The 14805-nt window shown below is 39.8% G+C and overlaps 1 protein-coding gene across 2 annotated transcripts; it reads right to left on the reverse strand.

Annotated features, from left to right (window-relative positions):
- Window positions 1–602: 602 nt before the first annotated feature.
- On the reverse strand, window positions 603–14793 carry TOX4 (TOX high mobility group box family member 4). 2 transcript variants are annotated; one of them, XM_058541006.1, is made up of 9 exons: window positions 14706–14783; window positions 14426–14494; window positions 8013–8255; window positions 6891–7151; window positions 6306–6536; window positions 4553–4633; window positions 3478–4221; window positions 2065–2228; window positions 603–1129 (listed from the first exon to the last, which is right to left on the reverse strand). In XM_058541006.1, exons 1-9 carry the CDS (start codon window positions 14709–14711, stop codon window positions 1069–1071), a joined length of 1860 nt encoding a protein of 619 aa, XP_058396989.1. In that variant the 5' UTR covers window positions 14712–14783; the 3' UTR covers window positions 603–1068. The 2 variants fall into 2 exon arrangements, with proteins under 2 accessions (XP_058396989.1, XP_058396991.1); XM_058541008.1 differs by lacking the exon at window positions 14426–14494 and having other exon boundaries at window positions 14706–14793.
- Window positions 14794–14805: the final 12 nt, after the last annotated feature.

The following is a 14805-nucleotide window of genomic DNA, read 5'->3' on the forward strand; positions in this document are numbered from 1 at the left end:
TAAGGGTTCAAACTAAATGAATGCATGGGAAGCATTAAAATGTTGATTATAATGCACAGGATCAAAGTGATTAGCAGTTAGTACTACATGAACATTATAATCAAGAAGGGGTTCTCTGGGATAGCATTTTTCAAGGTAAGATTTGAATTTCACTTAAGGTTATCAGCATGCTCTAAACATTTGCTTATTCTGTTAGAACTACGTGACTTTGCCAGTCTATTATTATTTAGCTTATTTCCAAGAAAAATGAAATAAGCACATCTTAAATTTAAATAAGTGCCTAGGGTATGCAGAAAATTAGCCTATATATATTATGTAAGTGAAAATACCTCTGGCCTATGTTTTAAAAGATATTTCATCAAACACAAGTGAACACAACTTCTTTAGACTTTGGGGAAACCTCTTATATTAATTTAAGGATGTAGAGTTCTGCCTTTTATACTCAAACTGAAAACTCAGATAATGTGGGATGTTGACTACAGAAATATTGTTTGTAAAGAAAAATAAATAAGAAACTCGTAGGTGATGTTGTTTTCCCTATAGCCCAGTGTGCCTACTGTGTTGAAAACCTTTGTTCTCAAAGCAAGGTATAGATACGATAGTAATAGTTCCCTCTTTAAGAAGTAACCTTTAATGCAACCTTTTATTCCCGTTAAAATGGATGCACATGGTGGTATTTTCTCCTAGGCTCAAAGCTGAATACTCTCCCATCATTTTAATAATCTTTTCGGCATGTCCTATGACAATTATACCAACAAGTTTCCTCAAACAACCACCCCTCACCACCACCCCTATGTTCTGCTTGTCCATATTCCCTTCACCCTTTTCTCTGCTATTATCACTGGTATTTCTGCTTGTACTTGAAAGTAAAAAGCAATTCCAGATTACAGCAAACTTAATCCCTGCTCCATAGCCTGGCCCCAGCTGAAGAGAGAAAAGGGGAGAAGCATGAAGGACCATCATGGGTTGAAATCAGGCACTACCAGAAGCCCAGCTTGTGTTTTAAAAACAAGATCTTGGACATGTTCCCAGCAGCTAAGTCTTCACTGGCTTGGAGAACAGGAAGGACTATTTCACAAACACCACTGTGTTTGAATTTCTAGAGGCTACCCAGGCCAAGAAGACATCCCTAAGAGAGAAAAAGATACACACAAACTTAGAATTACAGCCTAGATATATTCTTTTTTAACTCAGTCTTAAACAAATAGGTTCCCAGATAATTTCCTGTAGCATCAAGGTGAGATGATATCACCCAATAGGAATATATGGGCAATGGGCCTAAAAGGCAGAAGTATAGGCAATCCTAATTTACTGAAGAGGATTTGAGATAGGAAATATCAATGCCTTGTTTCATGGATATAGGTAAATCCCAGGAAAATTGTGGGAGATAGTCAAAATCTTCAGAACCTCTCTCCACTACCCCCACTCCTGTCACACTTAGCACCGTATTGTGCTACTTACCACTTATCCATTCCTCCTCAAATTCTAATTCCCTAAGTGGTCTGATTTGCACTAAAGCGATAACCTAATATTCAGTCACTAAGCTTAATGGGTCATCATATTTTAAAGAGCATACATAGAAGTAATGTGGTAACTGAAAAGCATGAGCTACTAATTATGTCATCTTTGGCTATGTGGCAAATGTAATCTTTTTTAAGCAGGGGAACTTTTCTAGTACCTTTTTTGTGTGTGTGAGAGGCACATCAGCCCTGAGCTAACATTCATGCCAATCCTCCTCTTTTTGCTAAGGAAGACTGGCCCTGGGCTAACATCCATGCCCATCTTCCTTCACTTCATATGGGATGCCGCCACAGAGTGGCTTGACAAGCGGTTCGTCAGTGCGCGCCCGGGATCTTAACCTGGGCTGCCAGCAGCGGAGCATGTGCACTTAACCGCTACACCATGGGGCCGGCCCCTCTAGTGGCTTCTAAATCAGACATCTATATAGCAACCTACTCTACCTAAGGTAAGGTGATACTGATTATATGCTCAGGGTTACCATGTTTTCCAACACAGTTAATTTAGCAATTCCTGAAATTATAAGAAGGGGAACTATAAGCTCACCTGCAGTGCTTCACCACACACTCATTGCTGCAGTACTCATTGTCCCAGTCCTTACTCACAACAGGAGGGTTCTCACAACCAGACCTCACACATCGAGGCTGGGGTGAGAGTGTCACAGGAGACCCACTCACCAATTCAACATCCATTTGAGAAGGAGACTCAACCTGTGAAAGGAAGAGAGCACCAAAGATGGATTAGATTGCTACCTACCTAGCTAGCCAGCTAGTCAAATTAACTCTGAGACCCAATGGAGCAACAGGTGTACAATCCCTCACATATGGGAGTGAAGTTCCAAAAGAAGGTGGGTTCTTAGACTCCCCATCTATATCCATCCAGCTTTAGAACTTTGCCAAGCAGAATGGCATGAAGATTCTTCCCCTTAAGGAATGCTGGTCATATGCCAGTACTCTTTTAGTCTTATCCATCACTGACTTTATTCCATACTTGAATAATATTCCTCTGAAAATATCAAATCAAAAGTAGAATGGGAGTAGAGTTTGGGTCACCTCAACTAAGATCAGGAGGGCTAAAGAAGACGAAATGTGGTGCCATTGGGAAAAGGGAAAGGTTCAGTTTCCTGTTGATAGGGAGGTTATTTTTCTTTAAAATGACTGCTTCAGGGCTGGCCCAGTGGCACAGCGGTTAAGTGTGCACGCTCCACTGCAGTGGCCCGGGGTTCACAGTTCTGATCCCAGGTGCGCACCAACGCACCACTTGTCAAGCCATGCTGTGGCGGCATCCCATGTAAAATAGAGGAAGATGGGCACAGATGTTAGCCCAGGGCCAATCTTCCTCAGCAAAAAAGAGGAGGATTAACAACGGATGTTACCTCAGGGCTAATCTTCCTCACAAAAAAATAAAAATAAAAAAATAAATAAAATGAGTGCTTCATTAATTGTGAAGCTAGAGTCTCAAACACCTATATTTTAAAATGACTTCTGGTCCTGTATATGTTAAAACTAGAGTATGTGACGTCTTTTATGTCTCTTCGGAAAGACTCATTTGAATTTTTCTAGCTATATCTCCTATCTATCCCCCTACCTAAGACATCAAGTCAAGCAGTCAAGATGTAGGAGAAGTAGGATTTATCTCTTAACGCTTAGGATCCTTGGGTAGACACCTCCAAAAAATAACTCTACGCTGAGGCTGTACCCTCTCTAGTCAAACTAGAGTATTACTTCTACTAGGTTAAGGAGTAGTATGGGATGGGGGCCCCTCTTAATGTTTCTCACCAAGAACACTACAGAGTATCTTAGGTGGGATAAGTCACAGTCACAGGAAACTGTCCTCTACAGGATGTTTTGTACTGGTTTCAAGGCATTAAATGCAAGTAGCAACCCCTTTTATTGGATCAACAAAAATGCTCATACATTTCCGCTGGTCTAGAGGAAAGACTTGAAAATCGAGGCTCACCTCAGGAACTACATCTGTGATCATCTCACAGATTGTCTCAGGAGAGGTTTCCTCCACTGTATGGGCCTCAGGACTGTTGTTCACAGGCCGCTCAGGACTACTTTCCATAGCTGCTGGGACTAAGGTAGTCTGCATTTTCAGAGTGGGTGGAGGCACAAATTTGATCTGCAGAGGAGGTGGCTGTTGTTGTAAATTGATTCTACCTTTCTGAGGTGGAGGTTGTTGCATGGCCTGGAGTGGGGGAGGCTGTTGCAGAATGGTCACTTGCTGCTGAGTCGGGGGCTGAGGCATCTGTTGCAATGGAGGGGGTTGTAGTCGGGGTGGAGGCAGTTGCATAGAAGCAGCAGCTGCTGCTGCCGCCTGCAACACTGACCGAGTGACAATCTGGGCTTGTTGACTAGGCTGGATTGTAGCTGTACTGGTTTGACCTAGTTGGAGCCCCCGGGAGGTCACCACTGTGGCTGGGATAACTGTAACCATCCCTCCTTGAGACATGGTAATAGAAGAGGGCAACATCTGTTTAGTAATAATCAACTTGGTGATATTGGGCTGACCCCCAGCCCCCGAAGATGCCTGGTTTGCCACATAGGATGAAAGAGTGGAGTTAACAACGATGGAAGGGGACAGGGCAGGGGGCTCTGTTGAGGCTGGTGCTGGAGATGCTGGGTCAACAGTAGCCACAGGAGGTGGAGAAGGAGTCTGTGATGGTGGCACTGGATCCAATTCTACTGTTTCCACAGTGGCCTAAAAGAACAACAAAAAAAATGTCATTGGGAGATGTACTCTTCCCAGGACATATTCACTCTAATCACCTCTCAAGAAAAGATATACAGATTAGGAAGAAAGAAAAGGAGCAGCTGTGGGTGCTACCCTGGCTAAAGTAAACAATGGAAAGAAACTCAAAAAGAAACTCTGGCAAGGTTTTGTGTGGAAACAACAGGAAAGCCGTTATATACTTTTAATACTATATAGTATTAACAGGTTCCACAGGTTTTTGGTGGTATTTACTTCTTCTGTTAATAAACAGCTCAAAACATCTTTTTATTTAAATGTCCACCTTCCCTAACCCTCTTACCTGACACTCTTGATTGTCTTTATAAGCAGCCAGCGCCTTCAGATACTCTTTCTTGGCAGCTTCAGTTTTCCTCTTATATACCTGTGGGAAAGAGAGACTGTTTAAAAAGTCCCCATACTCCCAGAAAAGACTGATAATTCTATATTATTCATCAGTGAATGACAATTCATCTCAGTCTAAATATTGACAACTTCTTTTAGTGAATACACTTCTGAAAGCTAAATAATTAAGACAACCTCCATGGCAGACTCACCAGTGACCGTGCATCTGAAAGCCAGCCAATCAACAAGAGTCTTGCCAGCACAACTACACTTCTAAAGCTAACACCAACCCATGCCCACTTCTGTGACCAAAACAAATTCTGACCCCAAAACTATGTAAGATCAGTAGTCTGCTTAGCCTGGGATTGTGTCTAACCACTATACTCTCCCTTAAGCAATGTGGTCAATTGTTTGCAATCACAGCCACCAGAATTCCTCCCATCCTGCATAGCTCTTCTCCTATTAAGAAGTGAAACCTATTTCCCCTTCCTTTGAATCTGGGTTAGCTCTATGAATTTCTTGCACCATTAGAATGTTGCTGAAGTGACAAAAAGAGACCTTGGAGCATCTGTTTTAGTTCTCTTGGAACACTGCTCTAAGTCTGCCATACTGTAAAAAAGCCAGTCTAGCCTATTTGGAGGATGAGAGGCCATGTGAAGAATAACCAAGGCATCTCAGCCAACAGGTATCACCAACTGCCAGAGATGGGAGCAAGGTCATCTTGGTGAGCCATACCAGCTGTCATTTCACAACCGCAGGAATGAGCCCAGGCAAGAACACCACGAAAACTGCCCAACCAATTTACAGAATCATGAGAAATAATAAATTGCTGCTGTTTTAAGCCATAAATTTTTGGTGGTTTGTTGGCCAACAATAGATAACTGGTACAAATTATCTATAATAAATCCAGCTTGTTTCAAATGTTAAGTACTGGACTCACTTTGACATAAGACCTGGAGAATCTACAGTAATAATAATTATAGCCATCTTCAATTTCAATTGTATCTTATATTTATGTAGTACCACAATTTTCATTTATTTTTTTAATCCAGTTTAAATTTAGGGAGATTAACTACAGCTTTCAAGTGTATACTGTACTATACAAGGAGAAAACCCTAAACTAAATTCTAAATCCAAACTTGGCAGTGGATTTTAGAGTTAGCCACAACATGCAACTTAAAAAAAGGAACAGCCCGGAGCCAGCCCTGATGGCCTAGTGGTTAAAGTTTGACAGACTCCACTTTGGTGGCCCAGGTTCGGAACCACACCACTCATCCATCAGTAGCAATGCTGTGGCAGTGGCTCACACAGAAGAACTAGAAGGACATACAACTAGAATATACAACTATGTACTGTGGCTTTGGGGAGGGAAAAAAAAGAGAGGGAGGAAGATTGGCAACAGATGTTAGCTCAGGGCAAATCTTTCCCAGCAGGAAAAAAAAAAAGGAATAGCCTAATTTTACAGATGGAAAAAAAATGAGGCTTACAAAAGATTCAGTGTAAATAATTATTAATAATTTTTAGATGGGTATTCTGGATTCAGTGGATGGCTGCAACTTCGAAGACAAAGGATGATTTGTGAATGCCATTAACAAAGGGCTGATATTAAATAAGAACATGTAAGAAAGTTAAAAAGAAAAGTTAGTTTTTATCCCTTTACTTTAAAACTTCTGGAATATTCACTATCCACCAGTTCCCCATGATTTGCTCACCTGTTTCTGCTCCTCTCCAAGACTGTCCCACATGGAGGCCACAATTTTTGAAACCTCCCCAAAAGTGGCATTGGGATTCTGTCCCTTGATGGCAGCCTGTGTATCACGAAAGAATAAAGCATATGCTGAAACTGGTTTCTGAGGTTCATTAGGATCTTTCTTTTTTCTCTTCTTTGGGGCCTTCTGCTTTTTCCCTGCTTCCACCACGACTGTCTTCTGGCTGGGAAGTTGCTGTACGGGAGAAAAGAGAGAGAATTACAAGAAGGAAGAAGAGAAGTATCATGTCTGGAGAACCGTTAAGGAAAGGACTTTTATATCGGGGAAACTAGCCACATGGATGGAATTTTCAGAAATGCTAAAAATAGAGGCAATAGGATTACAACATCAGTACAGTATATGAGGACCAATAAGAATGGAGATTGGGAAGAGCATAATAAACTGTAAATTGAGAGACGGGACCCCATACCCAGAAAAGAGCAGAGGAGATGGCAGGGCAGGAGTAAAGAATACTGAGTAGGCTCTGTATGCCAAGAGTTCTATCCTAGAATGTCATGGCAGATTTGATTTTGGCAGGGAATGCCTCACCCTCCGGAAATCCTCAACACCATCCTCATGAAGTGAACTAGTAGGTGAAGGGGTGGTTGAAAGACGATCCTCAGGTGACTGGGCAGGTGGCAGGATGGTGCCACCCCCTAAGCTCAAACCAAGTTGAGAACTCAGTTCTGACTGATCAATGGTGGTCAACTGGCTGTGCCCCATCAAGCCAGATGTCATGTCTGTCATTGGTACATCAATTGTAACAGGTGGGTTGGCACTATACTGAGTTCCTATAGAATGGTCCAAGTCCTGAGAGAAGCAGAAGGACTAATTAAACACTAAATATAAAAAACACCACTCTTCCCCCCTTGAATTCAGGACAGTTTATAAAACCCCTGCTTTCCCAGCTTGTATCATCATTTAAACATCAAATAATCTGTCTACGTATAAAACATATTAAGCTTTTTAACAAAGTACAGAAATTAGTAAAGTCACTTATTTGTATTCAAAGACCTATTTCAAAATAACTAAAAATAACCAGGTAAGTCTTAATTTTGGACAAGTTAACCAAAAAAGCAAATGAATTAGTCAGTAATCTGGAGACAGTGATGACACACAGGGTAAAGAAAAACTTTCTCCCTGTACCCTCCCAAAATAACAGCTTTTAAAGTTGCAACACACAGGCAATCAGAGTACATAAGGCCAATGTTAGAGATGTCTGGCCTCAAATATGGTCTGCGGAGATGTGCCGGAAGCCCAATACACTGATTTATAATGCATACCAATCCACAATTAATACATTTAGTTCAGATTTTTTTTGAATAAATCCCCCAACGTGCCAGTTATCACACTCACATTTGAATCCTAGGATGTGAAGGCCATAATTAAAGAGGGAAAAAAGGTTTTTTTCCCCCCAAAATCACAATAAATCATTTTCATTTCAGGGCTAACATTGGACAATTTATAATTTTAATCCATTTTTCAAGTAAAACTGATTCAGATGATAAATCCATTTATTCAGGGGAAATTAAGTCTTTGTTGGTGAGCCTTTAGCCCCAAGAATAAGAAATAAGTAATACTCAAGTGTAGTAGGGAATAGAGAGTCTCTTTCGTCTCCCCTAACACCATACCCATGAGCCTGGGTAAGCCTGATGATGTCTTGCCCCTTACCATGGTCAAGCCCCCACTCAGGAGCCCCCCGCCCTGCTCCATCAAGCCATGGGTCATGCCCACAGGCATGTCCAATGTCTGGACCCCATACTGGGCTGAAAAGCTGCCATCCTGAGAGGAGGAAGGGTCTGCCAGGTCATCAAAGTGGCCAACCACATCTGACACAGCCAGTGAGGGATCAGAATCCAAGGAGATAGGCGGGATTTCAAATTCCTCATCACCCAAGCTTGGTGTATGGAATGTCTGTAGGGGGAGAAAAGGGAAAAAGAATTAGCAGGAAGAGGAGGAACTACATATCACTAAGTGAAGAACACCAATGGGTACTGCAGATTCTCAGTGTACCTCTTTTCAGCCTGGATCCTACTTTTGTTATCAATTTCTTAAGACCTATTTAATTTTACAAATAAACCTCTCTTCGTCCTCATACCTTTGGTGATATGGCACATACAAGCATGCCAACATCAATCAAAGTTTTCAATTCTTTCATCTCTTTTCTACCTTTACCATCTTGGTTGTCATATACTATTATGCATATCATTCTAATGAATAATTCTTTTAGCACCATTAGTAAGGACACAGCCTTTATAACAGGTTTAGCTATGATGCTTAACATCTCTCTAAAGATTCTAATAGATAGCAGTTGTTTCACAGTTACTACACCCGAACCATTAGACCACAGAAATTCACTGTCAATCAGACAGTTATCCTGTGACTGTTGTTTTAGGTTCTTCTGAAGCAGATCCTAAAAGGTACTGTCATGGGAACCTTATTTCCCTCCAAAATACATGCACTTAGAGTAGAATTTCCTACCTCTTCTCCATTTTAGAAATCATGATGTTAACAACAAATAAGATTCCCATTTGTACAGGATTTTTGGAAAACCCAACAATGCCAAGATAAGGATAATAGTGAGGAGAAGAACTTGCATAAGAGCTACAGCCAAGAGGCAAACTGGTTCTTTAACAGCTCCAGAACACATTCCTAGTCACGCTCTGATCAAGTCTCTCTGCAATAAATGAAGATTACTCTAGCTGGCTAAAGACTCAATCACTTCCTCTGAGTCCAACTACCAATGACAACATACTCTTTCTGTTCTGAATGGGGCCACCTTTCATGCAACTAACAAACCAATGTCTGACCTAAGATGTACTAAATGCTATGGTTCCTTTTTGACACTAAAAAAATAAAACAGCGGCATCTGCAGCACTAGAGCATTATAAATAATAGCAAGAGACTTTGGTGTCAGAGAGGTCTGAGTTCAAGTTCCAGCTCTGCCACTTACACAATATGACCTTGAATGGGTTTTCCTCATTAATAAAATGGGAGTTATAAAGGTAATCTCCTTATATGATTATTATGAGGAATAGCGGGATTTAGTGCACAAAAGCTTGTCACATTGCCTGATACATATAATTACTCAATAACTGTTACTAACCATTGTTATTAATAATATTAATATCCAAATTATTATTAACTTGCCACCTGCCCAAACCAATTATCATAGATAATTGGAATTTTTTTTTTAATAATTTTATTTATTTATTTTTCCCCCCAAAGCCCCAGCAGATAGTTGTATGTCATAGCTGCACATCCTTCTAGTTGCTGTATATGGGATGCAGCCTCAGCATAGCTGGAGAAGTGGTGTGTCGGTGCACGCCCGGGATCCGAACCCTGGCCGTCAGCAGCGAAGCGTGCGCACTTAACCGCTAAGCCACGGGGCCGGCCCAATAATTGGAATTTTAGAAGCTTTAAATTGTACTAACCTGTCACATGGCATAGTAAATATGAACACATTGAGATAAAATTCAATAGGTACCCACATTTTTTTTCATGATTAAACAATGCATTCTTTAAGAGTTCTTCAAGGTTTTTCTAGATCCAGAAAGGGTCTCACTAACATCACCATTTCTATTTTAATGACGACATTGCTAGAAAGAATATTTTCAGCTAGTAGTAACTAGGGAGAAAAAAGTATGTCTATGAAATGCCCAATCTCTCCGAATCACATTGGCAAACAGAAAAAACGTTTCCTAGAAGACAAAAAGACAAGCTTCATTTCTATATCTTCCTTCTCCAAGATCCTTACTATTTTACTTAGTATGGTAAAAATTTGGTACTTGTCTGGGATATTACACGAGAGTAGCATACGGAGCGTAGGAGCAGGTAGTTCTTGATAGGAAAAACTAAGACTCTCCCCAAGAACTGAACTTTTTTCAATACACAACTCATAATTTTTGTTATTGTGTGGAAGTTCTCAACCTCAGGTTCATGGCTCTTTCTGAAATTTCAGTTTAGGTTCATGTGAGCATTTTTCAGAAAGAGAGTATAAAGATTTTTACCAAATTCTCATGCAAATAAAAAAAAGTTACAGGGACGGGAAAAAGGATCAGGGGAAACATTTATTGTACTAGATTAATAGTATATGATAGTGGTTTTCAAGTGTTTTAAAGATACAGATTGCTTTGGCAAAGCAAAAGATGCCTATCCTTTTCTGCTTACTACAACAAATAAAAAAGCAACTCTGCCAAGATATAAAAATGATATGATTTCTTAAGGAGATCTGAAAAAGAATAAAAATTCATATCCAAAACAAAAGACCAGTATTCTACAAAAGACTAACCCTCATCTGGAATGTTCTCACAGACTACACTAAAAACCAGACATGCAGAGATTCCATTGTACGGAATTAACAAGGCATTCTTTCTATGCACCACCCCCTGGAATGTGGAAACAGCTTTGTTATTCAGTATCCACAGCTTTAACGGTGTTTTGGGGGTTTTTGTTTTGTTTATTTGTTTGTTTCTTCCTTTAAGTATGAAGAGTAAAACAGCTGCAATGATCAAGAATGCAGAAGGGTAAACCACATGCTAGAATAAACATAGGGATTCACTCTAAATCTCTTTTCCTACCACAAATGATCTGTAAGATTATGGTAAAATCCAATAATGAAATCTAAAGTTATTTTATTTTAGTGGATCTACTACATAACTAGATCATACTCTAGAGTATCAAATACAAAACAAAGATAAAACTGTAGTAAATATTAAAGTAAAACTAAATGATTTGGATACAGAAGGAGAAAATAGGAACATGATGCAGCTCAGCTACCTTCTCACTCAACTTTCTTTTCCTTTTCTGTTAAATTCCTGGGCCTTTTTGAGGGAGGAAGCTGTTTGGGAATTAAAGCCTATAAACGAGGATACTTAGCTATTGAGAGAACCAAAAACTAAAAAATACCATTTCCCTCCCTTTTCATATTCCTCCATACCAAAACACACAATCCAGTATTTCCTTAAATAGTTTCTTGTGTAGATTAGTCATTTTAAAGAAATTTATTTTAATCCAACACCTATTTATTCAACAGTACACTAGTACTATGGGTTATTAAAATAAGTAATTGTTCTTAAAAACTGATATAGTAGTGAAAATTTTAACTGTTCAGCCTGAAATCAACTGGTTCTAATGTTATAAGTACTTTTCCTAATTACGAATAGGCATCTTTATGACTTATTATTTCTTCACAGTGCTCAAAGCACAGTATCATTATGTAAGAGCTAACCTGAATGAGAGAAAGAGAAAGATTAAACTCCCTTCAAATTATGGAGTTTTCCTATCTCAAGGAATGCTGTAATAAATGCTAAGCCTTCCTCTCTGGACACTTACTCTTTAAAAATTATATTATTATTTTTTATTTTATTACTTATGTAAACTTATGTCAAATACACAGATTTTAAGTGTAAACCTCGATGAATTTTTACATATGTAAACACTCAATTAACCACCACCAGATCAAAAATACAGAACATTTCTATCACTCTAAATGCTCCTTCCCAGTCAATACTCCCTCCCTTCCACAACAGGTACAACTATTCTGATTTCTATCACCACAGTTTTGTTGTTGTTAGTGCCACCAAGTTGATTCTGACTCCAAGCGACCCTGGGTACAGCAGAGCGGAAACCTGCCCATTTTTGCGCAATCCTCTCATCTTCCGGCACCGTATCACCATAGTTTAGTGTTGTCTATTCTTGATCTTCATTAAAAAATGAATATAGTGCCTACTCTTTTATGTCTGGCTTCTTCTACTCAACGCTACATTTTTGAGATCATCCAAGTTGCATTCATTTGTAGTTTGTTCTTTTTTATTGCTGTGTAGTATTCCTTTCTACACATGTACCAATTTACAGACATCTGGATTGTTTCCAGTATTCAGCTATTATGAATAAAGTTGCTGTGACCATACACATTTTTGGAGACTATATGCACTCACTTCTCTCATGTATATATCAAGGAGTGGAATTACTAGTTAGGTATATGTTTATCTTTAGTAGACAGTGCCCATTTTCCAAAGTGGTTGAATCAATTTACACTCTCACCAGCAATGATTAAGAGTTATCTACATCCTTGTCAACTCTTGGAATTGTCAGTCTTTTAACTATTCTGATGTATGTGCAATGGTGTCTTGCTATGATTTTAATTGGCATTTCCCCAGTGAGTGATGATGTCACTTTTTCATATGCCTGATGGTAATTTGGATATCCTCTCTTGTGAAGTTTGTGTTCAAATCTTTTGCCCATTTTTAAATTAGATTCTTTCTTTTATTCTGCAGAAGTATTTGATATATTCTGAATGAGTCAGATATATGTATTAAAATATCTTCTCCCAGTCCGTGGCATGCCTATTTAATGTTTTAATGATGTCTTTTGATGAAAAGAAATTCCTCATTTCAATGAAGTTCAATTTTTCAATTTTTTTATGGTTAGTACTTTTATGGACATCTATCTTTTTCTTAGAAGAAAACTCTAAAATTACTCTTCTCCTAAAAGAAAACTTTAAAAATATTACCTTTACCTAGTTCTAAGTTATATTTGGGGTGGCCCACGGTAAGACAGATATGACAAAAACCACAAACTAATTAAAATAAAAAGGTTAAAAAAAACAAGAAGGAAAGGGAAGGTGAAGAAGTTGTAATGAGGAGAAGGAGAACTGTTAACAATGACAAAGCCCTGGGCTAAAGGAAGCTACTGAAATTTAGTTATGAGCATCTTGGCAAAACAGTTTTGTTTTTTAATTTCTCAAAGTCATAGAAGTAAAAACAAAGAATCAAATCTAGAAAGTTTCTTGAAGAGGCCAATGTGAAACTTACAACAGTCTAAATAAAGAAATTTAAATTGTGGAGACCTGATTCAGAAGAAATTGGCAATGATGCACTTGCATGTGGATGAGGCCAATGTGAGATTTACTATGCTCCAAATAATGAAATTAAACCACAGAGATATCACTCAGAAGAAACTGGCAATGAGACTGCAAAGCATCAAACAGATTTTAGTTTTATAACATTTCTAAATTTGCTGCTCATTTGATTCATATTTTTCCCTGCTTAGGAGAATAATAATAACAATTAAAAAAAGTTAAAAAAAACTAGCAACTGTCTCTTGTCAATCTAATTCTCATTCATGAAAACGTTAAAATTTATTATAGGATAAGCCCATTCAACAGCAATTGAGAATTCTTGGTATAAAAAACTTATGCAAATGGTACACACTACTTCTTAAAAAGAAAATTAAAATCCTCAAAAGATAGTAGCAAGTTCAAGACTTCACAGTTTCTCAAAGACCAGGAAATTTATTTTTGTCTGTTCCATCTTTCTCTTTGCCTATAAGTAAGTAATACATATCTATATTATGACAATATTTCAACCCAAACTTTTCTACGAATACTAAAGGACCTCACCATAACCATTACTTCTATTTCACATCACAATAAAACTATTATTACAGCCATTTGACAGCTGGGGAAACTATGACATACAAAGGTGAAGTAACCTGCCCAAACTCTGAGTCGCTGGCACACAGAAACACATGTTCTACTCAACTCCCTTCCTGTTTTCTAGCAACTATCTCCTTTTATCCTGTCACTAGCAAAACTAACACCATGTACGTAAACATAACTATAACTTTTCTTTTTACCACTGAGCAGGAAATTGAAGTGAGACAAAGACCCCTTCAACAGAGTTCAAGAATGAACAAATGTCCACAGTTAACCCCGGCTAGGTAAACTCCTCCCCTCACCCCAATTTCTTCAGCTGAAACATTTCTTCCAGCTGCGATCCCCCAAGATTGTTGCAGTTATTTCTCTCGAACGAAAGGAGACAATTCCACTCTGCCTTCCGATCCACTCTCTCTCTTAAATAGGTTAGCTCCTTCCAACGTCCTGCTTTTCTGATGACAGCAGCTTCCCGGGCCTTCCCCATAGTCCTCATAGGCTCTAGAAGCAGCTGCCACTTTTCCCTACACACCAATCGCGGCCCCTGGTTCCCAGCCCCCGGTCCCCGGCGTCCGCGCTCTCCTCCCCGCCACCCTGCCCCACCGCTGCCTCACGCCCTCCCCCCACAGCGTCGGCAGCTCGTGCTCACCTCGGCCCCCGACAGGAAGGGGTGCGAGGGCCCTGTGATCGTCAGGTAATTGTCATTTCCTCCGGGAAACTGGAAACCAAAAGAAAGCCGCGGGGATAAGTTAGGGGGAGTAGGGACTTAGCTCGGAGCGACGGATTCTGACCCCGACATTCTGACAACACTCCCCAAACCCCGCTCTCTCGCCCCTCCCGTCGGCCGCCTCTCCGCCCAGCTTCCCGCCTCCGCTTCAACTGCGTTGGCCGCGCTCTCTTGCCAGCCTTCTTAGCGTTCAGCGTCCTACCTCCATCTTCACACAACGGCTACCAAGGTCTCAGTCCCCTCATCGCTCCCACCGCCCCCACAGGGCTCGAAACCGCCGTCACTTCCGCAAAGACGTGCGT

Source organism: Diceros bicornis, chromosome 5 (genome assembly GCF_020826845.1).
Source record: "Diceros bicornis minor isolate mBicDic1 chromosome 5, mDicBic1.mat.cur, whole genome shotgun sequence".
Lineage (NCBI taxonomy): Eukaryota > Metazoa > Chordata > Mammalia > Perissodactyla > Rhinocerotidae > Diceros > Diceros bicornis.

Excerpts from the sequence above, each read along its gene's own strand:
- TOX4 (XM_058541006.1), bottom strand. Across the intron at positions 8,256-14,425 it reads CCTTCCTGTCGGGGGCCGAG|ACATTCCATACACCAAGCTT; the intron begins GTGAGCACGAGC and ends CTCCCCCTACAG. Across the intron at positions 2,229-3,477 it reads TCACAGATGTAGTTCCTGAG|GTTGAGTCTCCTTCTCAAAT; the intron begins GTGAGCCTCGAT and ends TTCCTTTCACAG.